This window comes from Camelina sativa, chromosome 11 (genome assembly GCF_030686135.1).
Source record: "Camelina sativa cultivar CO46 ecotype springtype chromosome 11, ASM3068613v1".
NCBI classification, from domain to species: domain Eukaryota; kingdom Viridiplantae; phylum Streptophyta; class Magnoliopsida; order Brassicales; family Brassicaceae; genus Camelina; species Camelina sativa.
This window is the reverse complement of record NC_141890.1, coordinates 50,038,963-50,056,400: the sequence shown is the minus strand read 5'-3', so window position 1 is coordinate 50,056,400 and position 17,438 is coordinate 50,038,963. Positions and strand designations below refer to the sequence as shown.

General features: G+C 32.2%; 4 protein-coding genes, 1 non-coding gene and 1 pseudogene across 19 annotated transcripts; 3 read left to right on the top strand and 3 right to left on the bottom strand.

Annotated features, from left to right (window-relative positions):
• Positions 1–905: 905 nt before the first annotated feature.
• On the bottom strand, positions 906–4,938 carry LOC104727150 (agamous-like MADS-box protein AGL70). Of its 14 annotated transcripts, none has more exons than XR_002034183.2 (7): positions 4,530–4,938; positions 2,285–2,342; positions 2,020–2,081; positions 1,843–1,939; positions 1,692–1,738; positions 1,343–1,384; positions 906–1,215 (listed from the first exon to the last, which is right to left on the bottom strand). XR_002034183.2 is itself a non-coding variant. In XM_087475073.1 (7 exons), exons 1-7 carry the CDS (start codon positions 4,712–4,714, stop codon positions 1,213–1,215), a joined length of 489 nt encoding a protein of 162 aa, XP_087331199.1. In that variant the 5' UTR covers positions 4,715–4,938; the 3' UTR covers positions 906–1,212. The 14 variants fall into 14 exon arrangements, 5 of the variants coding, with proteins under 5 accessions (XP_087331199.1, XP_087331198.1, XP_010444474.1 ...); XR_002034184.2 differs by having other exon boundaries at positions 906–1,171; XR_015572382.1 differs by having other exon boundaries at positions 1,843–1,904.
• Positions 4,939–8,521: 3,583 nt separating this feature from the next.
• LOC104727149 (protein INCREASED RESISTANCE TO MYZUS PERSICAE 1-like) lies at positions 8,522–9,539 on the top strand. Its single transcript, XM_010446168.2, has 2 exons — positions 8,522–8,866; positions 9,038–9,539. Exons 1-2 carry the CDS (start codon positions 8,634–8,636, stop codon positions 9,147–9,149), a joined length of 345 nt encoding a protein of 114 aa, XP_010444470.1. The 5' UTR covers positions 8,522–8,633; the 3' UTR covers positions 9,150–9,539.
• Positions 9,540–10,825: 1,286 nt separating this feature from the next.
• On the top strand, positions 10,826–11,881 carry LOC104729074 (putative protein phosphatase 2C 17; annotated as a pseudogene). The gene is made up of 4 exons (XR_015572378.1): positions 10,826–10,861; positions 10,966–11,191; positions 11,291–11,581; positions 11,654–11,881. The product of XR_015572378.1 is annotated as a putative protein phosphatase 2C 17 (transcript).
• LOC104727148 (uncharacterized) lies at positions 11,814–13,193 on the top strand. Its single transcript, XM_010446167.3, has one exon. It carries the CDS (start codon positions 12,456–12,458, stop codon positions 13,158–13,160), a length of 705 nt encoding a protein of 234 aa, XP_010444469.1. The 5' UTR covers positions 11,814–12,455; the 3' UTR covers positions 13,161–13,193.
• LOC104727147 (annexin D2-like) lies at positions 13,156–15,575 on the bottom strand. The gene is made up of 5 exons (XM_010446166.3): positions 14,922–15,575; positions 14,310–14,455; positions 13,996–14,214; positions 13,690–13,902; positions 13,156–13,610 (listed from the first exon to the last, which is right to left on the bottom strand). The coding sequence occupies exons 1-5, from the start codon at positions 14,995–14,997 to the stop codon at positions 13,311–13,313; spliced, it is 954 nt and encodes a 317-aa protein (XP_010444468.1). The 5' UTR covers positions 14,998–15,575; the 3' UTR covers positions 13,156–13,310.
• A 1,746-nt stretch (positions 15,576–17,321) lies between these two features.
• TRNAR-ACG (transfer RNA arginine (anticodon ACG)) lies at positions 17,322–17,394 on the bottom strand. Its single transcript has one exon. It is a non-coding gene; the product is annotated as a tRNA-Arg (tRNA).
• Positions 17,395–17,438: the final 44 nt, after the last annotated feature.

Genomic DNA, 17,438 nt, shown 5'->3' with positions numbered 1-17,438 from the left:
GTTTTTTTCTTTTGTTTTGTTTAAACGAGAGAGAGAAAAAAAAACACACACACACAGTGTCAAGTGAGAAGTGTTAAACGGTTCGTTTTGATATAGCTAAGACACGTGTAAACGCATGTCGAATCACCTGCTGCGGGCGTGTTTTTTTTCTTCTTATCTCTTTGTTGATCACAAAAATGTGAAACAAATGCATTCGTCGTATGATTTTTTTTTCACGTTTCTTAAATTTTGTAATATTATTTAAGTATATGAGATTTTTATTAAAACGAATCGTCAGGATATGGCTTTGAATTGAATATAATAGAAATGGTATATCCGTATATGCATATGTCTTAATTTTAGAATTTACTTTGGCCTTTGGGTTTACACGTAATTGTCTCGTTAAGACTCCAACCGACTACGACAATTCCCTCGTCACTTACCGTCCGGTTCCACTGTTTCTGGGTTCGGGTAGTAAACTTGTAATCCCATTTCTGCTAGGCCCAAATAGTATCTTTAATAAGCAAATATAAGCCCATCAAGACTTTGCTACAACCGTGATTGGATGATATCTTAATATATTTAAAGTAAAATGCCTGTGTGAGGTTTGTACCACCTTTTTTCCTTACTATTTCTGGACTTCCTCAAAAGCAGAACTAATAAACTTAGAAAAAGTACAAAATATCTGATATGGTCAAGCTATAAAAAACTCGAAAACTATGCCGCCTAAGGTAAGAAAACTGATCAAACAAACTGAAGATATCTAGGGTTCTTCACGCTGAAGAAAGAAAAACATATTTATATATCCAATCCCGTACTTGCAGACAAGAAAACAAACACACGAATTCTGATCTTGTCTACGAAGGTACAACAAAGGTCGACATCTTTTTTTTTTTTTTGAATAAAGGTCGACATCTTTATCTTAGTTTTACAATACTTTTTCGTATATAAAAAAAGTTCTTTTTTTTACCTTAATTTCCACACAGAGGAAGATAAAAAAAGGTTTGAGATTATGCAACTTTTTCTAATTTACAAACTTTTTTTTTTTGTAATTCTGAATCAGGCTATGACTCAGCCGTTGATGATGATGATTACTTGAGCAGCGGGAGAGTCTCCGGTATTTTGTTACCGGAGCTATTTTCCAATGACATTCCTCTCTCACCTTCGGTTACCAGAAACGTCTTTGCCCCATCTGTAAGAAACTTTCTTTCGTTTCTTTTAGTTTTTCTACAGCTACTAAACATTAACAAGAAATTAATCTACATATATATATATATATATTTGAGCAAGTGTATTGGTGTTTCTATCTATATAGTGTATCAAATATGATTACTCAGCTTCATAGGGCATAAGAGTTTGTCACCTGGCTAGCCAGAAACTGGTTCTCTTCTCTCAGCAACTTCTCCTGTTTGGACAAGATCGTAAAGGTCATTAGTTTCTAACAAGTTTTTAGAAGCTATCTGATCATCGCCATCCAAATCCAGTGATTCTCATCCACGGAAAAAAGTCGAATTTGATCAAGAATTTCAACATGTTTTTTTTTTTCATTTGTTATGGTTAGGGTTTCATATAAATAAAACCAAGAAGAAATCAGGAACTAAGACAAGACCTAACAGTTAAACTTGGTTTAGTAATCTGCAGACTCCGAGGTTAAGAATCAGCGTACCCTACAACATATGGCTTTGCTAGCAAATAAAAACCAAAGCACTAACCTTTTCTTGAAGGGACTTCAAATCCTCCATCATCAGTTCTGTCTACTCTACAACGAGACATTAATTAAGGATTGTTAAAAGACTATTCTTGTAAATCTAACTAAAACATTTTTAGGAAACTGGTACAATCACTTAGTAGCAGCATAGTTACCTTCTTAGCTCTAGTTACGGACAGAGCAGTCTCGAGCTGTTCCTCCATAGACATTAAGGAATCTACACTTACATTATCGATTGGTTCTTCAAGCTTTCTGTATTCATAAGTTTCCAAAAGAAAAGAAATATATTTTTTATCAGAAGAAAAGGGGGATAAAGGTATCTTAGTGCTGACCTTTGGACTATTTCTAGCAACTCCTTGTGTGGAAGATAATTCCGAGCTTTTTCCTCAAGATCCTAGGACATAGAGAAAACAAAGGGAATAGTCAAAAAGATTGTGAAGTTCTTTGAGTTTTCTGAAGAAAAGCAATAAATGTAACTTTAGAGAATTAAGTCCAGTATGAGAAATTCAAAACAATGAGTTTATCTCAGGCTCGAACTAGTGCTTCTATCATATCACAACATCAAAACCCTTCGAATAATGTTCTTAGCTAACTTACTAAGACTTTTTGTTCATCAGCATGTTGTATCTCATAACGATCGATGATCTTGGACATGCTGGAGATATCATGAACAAAACAAAAATGCATTAGAAACAATAATTTACGCAAAACTATTACAAAACTAAATACCAGCAATCGCATCAATAGATGACATTATAGAGCGAACCAATTTGTGTCACTGATCAATATTGTTTTTAAACAACTTTACTTCAGTACTAGTAGGCGCCTATGTATTAAAACAGTTAAAGTGTACATATATAGCTTAAAACAGTACTTAGCTTACAATTAGTTTTTGTATTGGTCTATTTTTGCTTACAATTAGTTCTTGAATTAAAACACTTTTACGTTAGCTTCCAATTAGTTTTTGTATTGGTCTATTTTAGCTTTTCTTATTCCATCAGATTTTCTTTCATCATTATATCCATGCAATCTAAACTGTAATGCTATAAGTACATAATCTCTAAATTCTTAATTTCATATCCCCGAAGATCCTGTTATATCTATACATTTTCTAACTGCTCCCATTTGACTAGCACATTTTTTCCTAAGCTAAATCAATGTTATATAGAACAACAAATCGTTTAGCTAAATGATGACAGGATTCTCCTTCGAGGACAAGCCAAGAAAGTGTGTTTGACATTTCAGGGAGAAAGGTCACGACTCTAATCCTAAATGCTGTTTACCAATGATATATTGATGCAATAACATGAATATACTTTTTACAATTTCAGAAAAATCTTAAGTTGTATATTTAACATTAATCAGAAGAAGAAGAAAAACTAAAAGTTAGTCAAAAAAAATCTTAATCTCAAGCCAAAACAATTTTTATAGTGCCATTAAGTTAAGGTACAAAAAAAACTACCAAGGAAACTAGCTACAACTAGAGTTGACAACTAAGAATGAACCTAGAATTGTATATATAGTGTGTGTACTGTTACATATTTAGCATATATATGCTTTCATGATCAAGCATTTTGGTGTTACTTAAAATAGGCAATGAAAAGGGCTACATCAAATATACACACATTGACAAGGGTTATATTCCTATTTTCGAGAAGATATATTTTTTATCCCATTGAAATTTTTTGAAAGTGTCAGCCTTATATAAGAAACATATTGTCATTATTGATTTGACAATGTAGTTTCATTTTGGTTAATTGTGCTCAATTCGAGATGTTCTAAAAGAGAAGTAGTTGATATTTCTTCTAAATGGAAGAATGTCAAAAGATCATGTGGTTAGGAATATCCATCCACAACTAAAGATAGAAGACTATTATATACATTGAACAAATGGTTCTAGTCTACTGGTTTCACCCTATCAGTATAATCCGGCCATCAATTTCTACTGATGAACCCTCTAGACCACTGCGACATATAGTAGAAGGCCACATCAGACTTAGGCACAACATCTTGAGGAGCAACAAAAAGTCGATCACTAATCTAGACATATTTATCTTGTATGGTGCCATATATATATGCACACAACAGTTACGATTTAAAAGGGCTAACAAAGTGAAAGTTTAATATCTGGGTTGATAAGTAATGTGGCATGTGTGGCAAGTATCAATGTGAAAAAAATATCCAAAGCACTACAATCAACCTTCAAAAACAAGTATAAACCTTTGGACGGTACTTAATCGAAGAGAAATTACAAAACAAAAATTCTACAATACATTCCGGATCAGTAATTGCACAATGTGTCATCTAATTTAAACCAAAGACTCTTGATCTATATGTTACCAGTAACCTCAATTAATCTCTCCACAAATCTACCGGAAGTGCATTGCAATATTGGATATAAACCAAATCTTAAAAAGAGAAAAAAAAAAAAAAAAAAAAGGAATCTTGAAAGTGAACAACAGATGAATTGGCGATACAAAAATTACTAAGAACACATCACCACGTGTAGAAAGAATTCTTGAATCACACATGCAATACTAAAATTTGTAAAAACTAAAGGCAAATTTGTTTTTAAGAAAATCTATATTTAAAAATGAAAAAAAAAAAGCACGAAACGAACACCAAGAACTCCAGGAAGGCAGGAATGTTTAATCTCAAATTAGGTTTAAGCGTACGCATCAGCTCTCATCATACGGGGGACAAGGAGTAGATCTCAGTTAATTTGTTAAAGGGAACCAAAAAAAAAACCCTAGATTTGAAGTTTCTATATGGGGAAAAAATAATTAAACAAAGGAGAAAAAGGCACAAAGTGAGACCCAAGAAGTGGGGAAAGTGAGCTTACTTGTCTCCGGAGGAAGAGTTGTAAAGTTTTCCGGAGCCGGAGACGACGAGGACAGCGATGGAGGATTCACAGAGAATTGAGAGTTGTCGAGCTTTCTCGATGAGACCATTGCGTCGCTTGGAGAAAGTGACTTGTCGACTGCTTTTCTTCTCGATTCGCTTGATCTCAACCTTTCTTCTTCCCATGGCTTCTGTCTCCGATCGATAAGGGTTATGCCCTAATTTGGTTCTAATAATGTCCGGAGACTCTCAAATGTTTTTTTGCTTCTTTTTATTCTTTTTTTTTTGTTACTTCGTTTCTCTCTTATTTTATTTTTTTCCCTTTTTCGGGTTTTTTTTTTTTTTTTTTTTTTTTGGTTAAACGAGAGAGAAAAAAATAATAAGTGGAAACGGTTGTGTTTTGAAGCGACGAAGAGTCGTAGTAATCTCTTTACTTTTGTAATTTTGCTTACGCTAGTCGGAACACCTTGTGGCGGCGTTGCTAAAAAATTGACTATTAACAGTCGGTTCGACCGGTTTTAGTCCGATCATCGGGACACCGTACAAAAAGTTTGGTTTGATTCTATCGATTTTTATTTCATGAAATTAATTCGGAGTACATTGATTGGACAGTAGTACGGTTTCTTTATTTAAGGATCTTATAATGTAACTTTTTAAAGAGGGTCGAAATACAAACTTTCACTAAAATGGATGGATGACAATTAGATTTGAGTTCAAATATTTCAAGAAATTATTGATGATTAACCTTTCCATTTATAATAATTATAGATAATGTTGGGAGAAATTTTAACATTATGTCATCTTCAACATCAACATATCATACAACTTCTACAATCTACCGCGCATATATGGATAGAAGTCTATCAAATTGGATGTAGATGACATGCACCCCAAAAAAGTTATATATGTTGCATATAACACACATATATAGTTTATGCGTAAGACCCACAATTAGACAATTTCACTACCATATATCTTATGAGATGGGTGGTACTAATTATGTTCAAGTATTTGCTTTTTTTTTTTTTTTCCTAAGCGTTTGAGAGATTTTATAACACACTTTTATTGGCACTTCGAGCGATCTTGATTCTTGACCATTTTATATGTAGTACATGCTCGTTAACTATTTAACGGTCAATCTATAACAATTCCAACGATGGTTTTGATAAAAATCTGTGTGCTATCTATCAACCGGTCTCCTCTCCAAGGTTAGTAGGCACTAAATGTGTTTTCTTACTCTCTTAGTATACTATTTTTTTCAGCGATCTCAAAAAGTCTCTATATCCATAGCCGAATCTTAGAGAAAGTTGGTGAAACAACAGCTTATGGCCCTTATTTTTTTATAAACAACATTCAACACTCTTAATTCAATTTGTATTCAGTCTTGTGGCAAATTAATAGGAATTTTATTTAAAAGTACTAAGTTCAAATCTTAAAAATGTAATTTGTTTTTTGTTATCAGCTTACTAAATCATTGGACCGGCTCTGTATATAACGCAAATATATAAATTTTTGCACATATATAAATTTTGGATTTTTTTTTTTTTTAAGTTAATCAAAAGGGTTTATTTGGACATTCGTTTAATCACATAATTTAATCGCTGATTTCGGTTTTAGGCCCGGGAAGACAACCGTTAGGTGTAGTCTTAAATGGGTCAAAAATTTACCAAGGCCCAAATAATTTAAGCCCGCTTCAGTTGACCAAAACGCTTTGACCACTCTATTTCAGTGAGTCTCAGACTTCAGACGACTCAGAAGCTTACCGCTTCGACTCAAGTCGGTCAGCCAAAACACAAGATACAAAAAAATATTGAATATTGAATCGTCTTTGAGTTATGTTTTCAAATATTGAATTGATCATATGATGTTTTACGGTGTTTTAGAGCTTAGATAAGTTATGCTGCTTAGATGGATGTTTTCACTATTGCACATTTGTTTAAGTCTCCCGTCCCAATCTCATGTTTCGACTTTCGAGGTATATATACAGTTAAAGAGAAACTCTTGTGTTTAGATCCATCTAGGTTTTTGATGATTGCTATTTTAAAAGTTTTGATTTTTGTGTAAACAACAAAACTTGCAAGCTGTTGCTTTCAAGTTATTTGTCTTAGTGAAGTGAATTTGATCACTTGCGTAAGTTAAGTGCCTCTCTTGGGAAGATTTTCATGATTAAGCCATTAGATTAGAACACATGGATATTGATTGCCTTGTCAAAGTTTTTTTTTTTTAAACTGCTTTTGATAAAATGTTAAATTAAATTTGCAATGTCTAGGAACTGTATACATAAGTGGAATTCCCTTAAAATGATAAAAAGTGAAAAACTAAAGTGGTACATAAACCAGCCAGCCACTTGTCTAGGCTTTTTCTTTCAAGTTGGTAGGAAACATCAATTACTTATTTTAAAAGTTTAAAACAACTAATAATATGAATAAATGGAATCTATTGGTACAGAACCAAACACTTGTTTTGCTTTTGCTTTTTTGTTTTTTTTTTTTTTTGTTTAAGGGCCTAGAGAATTATTGAAATAATTGGTTTGGTCCTTTGATGGGTTCCATTGTTGATACCTTTGTCCTTTTGTGCTCTCTCTAAATATTGGTTTTTAACTTTATTGCTTACCTCATGTACCATTCACTGATTCTTCGATACATTATTTGAAAATATCAATTACCTCGTTGATGTAAGAAAAAGTTATTACAATTGTGGGCTGTGAGAAAAACAATCATTTAACTTTATAATTGTACTCAATTATGTACATTAGATCAATTTAATAACATTTTGGTATTCTAAGGAGTTTTTTTAAACTTTTTGTCTTATAATAGTGTTCTAGAAGTCGAGAGAGTTTTGTATGGAGTGATACTATTTTCCTCCAACCAGTTGAAATAACCTTTACTTGGAACAATGAAGTTTGCTGCTTTCACTAAAAACAAAAATAAAAACGTGAGAGGCAATGAGGCGAAAAAAAAAACTGATATATAGAGAAATATATATAGTGAGACAAGACAGTGCAGCTAATACAAGAAGGACTGAAGGAGGCCTATGTGTCGAAACGTTTTTGGACATTTTGGTGACGCTTTCATCCATTTACATGTGCACACTAACTGTTGTCCTGTTCCTAATGCATATGATATCATATAAATTTATATATTTTTTTCTTTCTCTTTTGTGAAATTCTATATAAGCAGGCATGTTGCGATACATCAGTCTAATTTCTGATTACATTTCAAACTTAAACCTGATATATTGATCCGGCTGCAAAGAAAATCGATGAGTTTAACCGGTTTGGCTTGCTAATTAATCCAGTTTGCAATGATCTAAGATCAAACTTTACTTTGATACTTTCTCCAAAAGTGGTAAAACCGATCCACATATTTTGGTTCCATCATAAGATCTCTCTATTATAGATGACTACATGAGGTAGAACTTGCTATATATAGAAGTGTTTTGAATGTTTTCATCCGTATGAGATGTATATATATATCTATCTGACTATGCAAACTAGTACGACTGTACGAGTACATCTCATCCTTCCCATGGGGGGTTTTTTTTTTCTTTCTTTCTTTCACAAGAACAATTATGATATATTATTAAACAAAACTATATTCATAATATCCAAAAAAAAATTCACCTAAATGAAATTGAAATTTTAAATGCGCTGTTTGATTACAAAAAAGTAAAAAACACTTGCAAACTGATCCATCATTATTTATTTATTGCGATTCATTTACAGATTTGAAGCAATAAATTAGATAATTTTGGGCATTGATTGAATAATGGCAACAATGGGTATGAAAGTCGAACTTTGTTACGCAATCTCTGATTGATTGATTGTCTTAACTCTTAATTTTTTTTCTCAAGGTTCATTACTTACACGGTTACACCATTATGATTACCTATATATAAAAAGAAAATAATTATAATTGTTAACTAAAGAATGTTATAGTAATAAAAACAATATTATCTCTGTTATTAGATTCTTCCACTTCTTTTCTTTAAATAACTAGTGTTTTTCTTCTCTTCTTCCTCCCCGGCCCTTTGCTTTTTCTCCGTCTCTCACTTCACACTTCTTCTTCGTCTTCTTCGTAGAAAGAAAGACAGAGAGAAAGATAAGATGGTGTTAGGAAAGCGTCATGGATCTCTGATCAAGAGAACAACAAGCATGAAGATGATCACACTCGATACGCCCACGATCTATGATGCATCTCAGCCGTCCGATCATCTGTCCATTCATCCGCACCATCATAATCAGACGGTGGTGATGGCTACTTACTACGATGATTTCTTGAAGACTTGTAGCCTCTGCAATCGAAGTCTCTGCCATCATCGTGACATTTATATGTACAGGTACGAATACGATTTTATCTTCTTTTTTTGTTTTCTTTATAAATTTCACAAACCCCTTCAACTAATTTTCAAACGATGTATTCATTACCGTTACATATATGTAATATGGTTGAATTTGAACACATATTACGTATATAATGAAAATGTTATATATTGTATCGTTTCTTGTAGAGGGAACAACGCATTTTGTAGCTTAGAGTGCAGGGAGAAGCAAATTAAGCTGGACGAGAGAAAAGCAAAGAAAAACGGCTTCGTATCATCCAAGAAACCAATTCGTATTTAATCGATCATGTATGATCTCTATGATAGTTATAAAAAAAAAAAAAAAAAAAAAAAAAAAAAAATCTCTATGCTAATAATAATTTTTCCTTATGGGTAAAATTAGTATGTGTTTGCGTTTAGTATATAAGAATGATGAAAGTTACGAGAAAAAAAAAGAGACTAAATGATTGTGGTAGCGATCATATATAGTAATGTAGTTTCATAAGCATGATAAATTATGAGCTGTAGAGTAATCGAATTTGCTTTGTTCGTGTGATTTTTCGTTGTGATGTTTAATATGTATGTAATGTAATATCAATATTGATGTATATATGTAATCAGGTGGTCTACAACTTGTTGTAACATATGATTGCAAAAGACTTTTATAATATCAGATGGACTGATTCTTAAATGTATTTAGAAAATAGAATTTGTGATAGGGATCAGTTGTGAGAAATTCTTTAAATAAGTTGTATCGAATCTTGGGTGACGAAAACCAAAAGATTTTTCTCTTTTTTAAGACGAAAATTCCAGTTGGCCGGCTAAATTCCCCCCAATATTTAAAATTACAAGAAATAATAATCTTTTTATTCTATACAAATAATATCAGTTGAAATATCATAGAATATGAGCTTTTTTAAATCCCTACTGTAATTAAATGGGATTTAAGTTCTAGCATACAAAATATTGTTTGGACGATTCAAGACCACCGATTTTGTTTTTTTGGATATAAGCTAAACAACCGTACGAGTTAATAGAGAAATAAAAAAGAAGCAAAAGAACCGTATGTTGTAAGTTCTAACATTAAAATTATTAGTAAATTTGAATATCAAGAAGATGCATCTTATAGTTATAGAGTTTTCGGATAGCCAAGTGTTTTACATGTGGTGGATTGATTTGATCATTTGAGAGCTTCGACTCGGATGGTTTTTTATTCGTGATAGGTTAACAAAAAAGAAAGAGCTATTTATTTGTCAGAAACATATTCATCCTGAAAATATAGTTGTCGGTTGATATTAAAACACACAAAATAAAATTGTCTCTTGATGAATATGATTGACCCGAAATGTGGGCCAATACTGAAAACGGGCCAACAAGCATGGGCTTATAGTGTCTATTTCCTTGTAGCCTTTTTAAATAATCCAAATTTTGTGAGATAAAAACATACAAATTTGTGAAATGGAAAAAAGTTGTGGGACCTTTTGATATATGAGTTTTGATTCTTGATAAGATCTTTGGATTTAGAAGATCAAAGCTTGTTTCACTTCGATATTATTATAAGGATCATCGTATTGCAATGCACGTTAGAGCATCTCCATTGGTTGCATTTAATGCGAAGTTGTTAGCTTGAAAAGCAAAAAAATAAATGAAAAATCCTAATTAACTAACAATCGATCTTTACCTTAGACATTTTAGGAACGATGCTTAGCTAACACGTGTCAGTCTCTGAGTAAAATTTTGGGGAAAAAAAAGCGGTGTTTTTCGATTCATCTTCATTGAGGAAGAAACTCGACAGTTGACATACATCCATCGACGATTCGGGAAACCCAAGCAGGAGTCTAATCTTAACGAGGTATGATCCATCTACACTTCTCTCTGTTTAGTCGATTGGGAATTCTTGATCCCGTCTCTTTATGCCATTTCTTAACTCAATACTCGTAAATTTTTGCAGATTGTTTTGTTCAATTTCACAATCAAATGCCCAAGTTCTGCTGTCCTCGTTCTTCTACACAAGTAAAAATGCAAAATGTTTTTAAGATTTGGGTTTTGTGGGATTTAAGATTTGGGGTTTTTTGAGATTTTTGTTTGTTTGTGTGATCGTTGTTTAATGTGGTTAGGTTGTGGTAGCACAAAAGACTAACTCGGGTAAAGGAAGAAACGGTGAAGGAGGAGGAGTCAAGTATGGAAGGGAAGTCTAATCATTCAATGGAGGATTACCACGTTGCTAAGTTTTTCAATCTCAACGGCAATGAATTGGGGATTTTTGCTATCTTTGATGGTCATAAACGTGATAGTGTACCTGCTTATCTGCAGAAGCATCTCTTCTCTAACATCCTCAAAGATGTAAGTTTTATAATAAAGATTGTTCCTTTTGTTGTTTTTGTGTATGTTGTTATGAGTAGTGTGATAAACATATAGGATGTGTTGATTTGTTTTCCCTAGGGAGAGTTCTTGGTGGATCCACGAAACAGTGGTGGTTGCGAAAGCATATGAGAATACAGACCAAATGATTTTATCAGATACTGGTTCTGATTTAGATAGTGGTGGTTCGACAGCTGTGACTGCTATTTTTGATTAATGGGAAAGTTTTGTGAATAGCGAATGTTGGAGATTCTCGAGCAATTCTTTCTCGTAGAGGTACAGCAAAACAGTTGAGTGTAGACCATGATCCTGATGATGATACTGAGAGGAGTATGATTGAGAGTAAAGGTGGATTTGTTACCAACATACCAGGTTAACAACAACACCTTTTTAATGATCTGTTATATATATAAGGATGATTCTGATGATTTGTGAATTGAACAGGAGATGTTCCTCGATAGACAAACAGTGGTATAGGGTCTTCAACTACGGTGCATTTCAGTCTGTAGAACACTTGCGTATCACTAGTGCCTCAGAAAGAGAAACTTGTTTGCATACAGAAACCGTAGTCTGTTTTGCATCTTTACTGTTATCTAGTTCATCAGTTGTGATCATTTATGAAACTTGATCATATCATCAATCAGCTAGAGCTAACCAGAGAGAGCTATATCATGTATTGTTTGTTTAAAATCTTATGTAATATATTCATTTTCAAGTTTTTAAATATATACAATATTAAAAATATAAAACAAAATTTATTATACTATAATAATTTCCAAAATAAAAAAATTTAAATTAAGGACCACATTTTTGGATACTGCAAATGGATCATAAAAATAGAAAGTTTTTTAAGAAGTTTGTTAACTTCACTTTTATTCACTTTTATTCAAAATTAATGTTTTTAACAACTTTGATTATATGCAACTAATGGAGATGCTCTTAGAGTTAAAATTTCATTGGACTAACGAGGATTTGCACCAAGTCATGATCTAGTCCACACATGTTTCTTTTTTATATAACCATCCCTCTAGTGTATATTTTATACTAACTCTACTCATTATTAAGCTTACAAAGTTAAAGAAAGTGTTGTCCTTTGGAATACTTTAATGGGGATAATCAATGACCACTTACTACGAAGATCCCAAATCTTACAACTATCATTAAGATATACAAAAAGTAATGTGTAATGGTCTTAATGGATTACATAAAAACGTATTAGACTAATTTGATCATCCTCCATCATAAAATGTATATAAATACAGAGTCCTTGTTCTATCAAACATATCCATCAACAAAATCCTCATCTTTGATTCTTGATTTTGTAAGCATTAAAAAAAAAATGGGTGTTATGGAGAAGAAACTTCGTTCACTAAAATGCGAAGTGAGAATAGCAGAAGCAAGAAACGTAGAGATCAAGTCTCAAGCTAGTACTCTGTTCATTAGATTCTATCTCTCTGCAGGATACAACAGAAAGATCGAAGTAAACACGAGACAGATCTCTTCAAAATCAGACCAGCTCATGTGGGATCAATCTTTTGGTCTTGAGTGTCAAGGGAACGAAGCAGCAGTTCAAGAAATGAAGCAACAGAGAATTGTTTTCGAGCTACGGAGGAAGAAGACATCGTCGTTTCTTAGGAAGTCATCAAGATCTGAGGTTGTTGGGACAGGAGAGGTTTCATGGGAATCAGTTTTTGAGTCACCGGGCATGGAGATTGAGAGATTTGTGGTGATGGATGACTCCAAAAGCCCGGTTTTTAGAGATGAGAAACCTATGTTGTTGAAGGTAGCTTTAAAGGTCCAAGCTTTAGAAGAAACGGAGAAGAAGATGAACAAGAAAGAAGAAAGATTAGAGAAGCTTTGTTCTGTGTGTAGTAGTAGTAGAGATTGTGGAAGCTGTAGTTGCTTAGATTATGAAGCTTTTGCTTTAGCCTGTGCTTTAGATTGTATTTAAAGAAAAAAAAAAAAAAACAGATTTTGATTCAAATTAACAAACTCAAACGAACATTGGTGATAAATAGTTGCAGAAGCAGTTTCACAACTCTTTTATTCAAAACAAACCAGGCAGAATAATAAAAAGGGGACATCAGAAATTGAAACAGTTTCAAACATCACCATGTCCGAGAAGAGCAACAAGCATGTCCTCATAATCACCAGAAGTGTCTTTGGCGATGGCACGGTCCAAAGGAATGCTGTTCCTTCGCTGATACTCCTCCTTGATGCGTTCCATGTCAACTTCGGTTCTTGTAGTCACGACTCGGGTTAGTCCCCATTCGTCTGTTCCCATTTTGTTGATTGATAGACGGAGAACCTTCTCAAAATGCTTCTCAGGGTATGTCAAACATGTGATTACAGCTCTTAGGAGTTTCAAGTAGTCATTGTCGTCTGACTCTTCCTTCAAGTTCTGCAAAATTCACCACATAATCAGCTGTCTGAACAAGACAATATGACAGAAAAATTCAGTTGGTGGTGGTTAAGTTAACCTTGTTAATGGAGTTTCCATGCTCGTTGTTGTAGTGGTTGAGCGTCGCACCTAGCTGTGCTTTGCTTCTGGTGGTCAATATTCTGATTAAGTCATCATCGCTGTAAGCTTTCTCTGAGACCTTCTCGTGAAGAATCTTAGCTTCAGATCTTGCAAGCATCATGTTCACATCATCTCCTTCATACCTGAAAGTGCTCACAAGAGGAAGCAAAAGCTACACAAAAGAGGTGACAGAAGAAGTCAGAAAAATGTGTGCCATATCCAAAACAAACATGCAAAGGCTCTGTCTAATTATAGATTGATTTACCTTACGAAGGTCACCAGATGTGTGTTGAGCAACATCTTCCTCAAGTGATTTCTTGTATCGAGCTTGGTAAGCTTGCTTGACCTTGAAAAGCTGAAGAGCAGGCCTTGTGCAAGCAATTTCAACAAGAACCCAGTTGTTCTTGGTGAACATTTTGGTGGATTCTTTAGCTAGATAAGCATCTCTCTCTGCTGGATCAAGAGTCCACAACATCACAGCACGCTGTTACAAAATTCAGTTTCACATCCCCAAATCAGTCTCTAGAAATATTTTTCAGAGACGTTAAAGAAAGAAAAAAGAAGTAAAAAAAAAAAAACCTCAAAGTCACTAGAAAGCTCTTTGTCTAAAGCCTTGAGAAGATCCTCATTGTAGGTAGCTGCATAAACGCTGCGGATTAAGCTGCGTTGTGCTGCGTTCCTGTGAGCAAGGATTGATATGATCAGCTTCTCGTTGGTACCCCATCCTGTTTCAAGACCAAACAAAAAAAAACAACATTTTTAAGACATGTCATGTCACAGATCTCCTTTAAGAGAACTTGAACACAAAACAAAAAGTATGAATGCCATTACCGAAAACATGATTTTGGATCGCTAAAGAACAAAAAGAAACATACTTTTATCATAATCAATAATTTAGGACATCATCGGACCTGATCTTGTACTGGGGGATTACACAGATCAGGTAAAAAAAATATCAAAGCAAATCCCTAATCACTAATGTAGTCGTGACCAAATCATCAAAAACAGAACAAAATCTAAGTAACTTAGACGATACTTCTTGGAGAGTACATAATAAGAAATCAAAAGGATCAAACGACTTTTCCGATATGTGTATAACGAAACAAGATTATATTAGATCGTAGAAGAAGAAGAAGAAGAAGAAGAAGAAACAAAATCTAGCAGATCAAGTGATGAAAAGATCAGAGAGACCTGAGAATGCCTTGTGGAGTTGCTCTGCATCTTCTTCAGGAAGAGGAACATTGCTTGGGACTTTGAGAGACGCCATTTTTTTTTTTTTTTTTTGGGATCAGTGAACTCTTTAGATCTCTCTCTCTCTGTGTTTTGATTGTATGTAATGAGAGACGCGCACGTCTACTTAAGTAATGTAACGGGAGAATCCCAAAATTATTTTAATTTGATAATTTTAAAGTTATTGTAAGTTAAAGCATTTAAGTATAATAATGTAAATAATTGAATATGGACATATATCCTTCTAGTAAATATTTTTACAGCCTGTGTTTTTTTTTTCTTTTCTCCTTTTAACAGATGATTTTCCTCTTTTATGCTAAAATTAATTGGGTTTATTGTTTTTAGAAAGTAATCCCAAGCAATTATGTGTAAATTACAACTTTATCTTTTTCTTTTCACAAATCAGGCTGTAATTACCAAATCAATAATGTAAAAGAGATGCTATACCAAATTAAGTTAAATTGTTTTTTTTTTTTCAACTTACAAATTTCTTTTTGCTATAAACCAATTTCTAACAAACTAGAAAAGTAGAGAATACGAACCGTGTCAATAAATGACAAAATATGAATTCAATGATATTGACCAGTACTAATGTGATGTGTAAAACTTATAATCATTCAAAATGTGAACAGGCCCGTTTGACTATATATATTTTATCAAAGAGTAGGTCCAAAATGAAACTAAATCTTGATTCTATTTTTTATTATTTTTACAAAAAACTAAATTAAGATCTGTGTTAGAGCACGAATTGAAATTTATTTTATTTACATTGTAATTTTTTAATAAAATATAATTTATGTGATTATTTTTAATAGTTTTTTGGATAAAATATTATGCAATAAAATTATATGTTAAATATGATGACTTGAAAAAAACACTTATTTTGTAAGTTTTATATTGTTAATGATTCTAGATAATTATCCGTGCTACAACACTGATTAATTTTTTTGTATACAAAATTTTATATATTTTCTATTTTAAAATAAAATTTTAATATTTTGTATTAGTTTATGTACGTGAAGTTATTTCAACAATGTATATTCTACCTCATGACTTGAATGTCATTATAAGACATAATTTTGTGAATTTGTTTTTTAAAAAACGAGTTATTATATTATGAGTAATTTAATATATTGTTATACTTTTTGTTTTAATATACTTGGTTTTTTTAAATTCTTTCATATTATAGTAACATATTATTGACATTGCTATAACAAACCAATTTAGAGTGTTTATAGTTTCTAACTTTAATATCAAGTTTCAATATTTTAAAAATATTTAAAAATAAATTATTTAAAAAAATATTTAAAAATAAATTATTTAAAGGTTATTATATTATATAAAATTATAAAATTCAACAAAAAAATATGAAATTGAATTTAAATATTCAAATTTTGACCTGTTACTCAGTAAATTTTTTAATTCAATAATATTATTTTTAAAGAATAATATGAATAAAAATTGAATATTTTATAGATTGAATTATTTATATTTGTTTTTAAAAATTCAACTTATGGTATATCTGAAAATAAAACTATTTTTAATTATAAGAAATAATATGATAATTTATTTGTTTCACAAAAAGACTCATATATAAAAATGAGAAGTGAAGTATAATAATAATTAACAAATTAATATGTTAAGTTAGACATCAAAGGATTTTATTTGATGAATAATTTAATAGAGAAAATTAATATGATAAGTTAGATGATATCAAATGATTCATTAGAATATTCTCTTTAAGATTTTTTGAAACAATAATCCAGACTATATAAATAATATAAAACTTAATCTATAACATATTTATAGCCAACTTATTAAAATTATGTAATCTACAAAACAATGTTGTGTACTTCCGTTCTATTATATAGGGATGTTGTGTACTTCCGTTCTATTATATAGGGATAATAAGGGAAAGCAATGATGATTAGATTAGTTCACACTTTACTTAATGGTGTTGATAAATTAACTTTAAAAGAATCACGTTATTGGAACAGCTATACATATAGTTAGGCTAGAGAGAACTGACGATTGATATAAAACGTTACATTAGAAAAACGAGATTTTCATTTTCTTAATTTCTTAACTATACGAAAACGACAGGGGAGGATTCACGTGGTTGGCGCTAAGCTAATTCTGGAGGGGAAGCAGTTGCTTCGTCTACTCACATTTGATTCTGATACTATTATTTTTTTCTTTTTTTTCTTGAAAAGTGAAATGCTATACAGGTATGTACAAAATACGTAATGAGGTTAGGTTACCTGTCTTTTTTCAAATAATAAATGTGAATCTGAAAAGTCTATCCACAAAAAGAAAAGAAAAAAACATGCAAAAGCGAAAAAGATTGACAAATGAAAACACCGACTCCGCTGGGGATCGAACCCAGAGTCTCTGGTTTCGTAGACCAGCGCCTTATCCATTGGGCCACGGAGTCTTACTTGCTGAATTATTTACCTACTAACATACTTATTTGTAAAG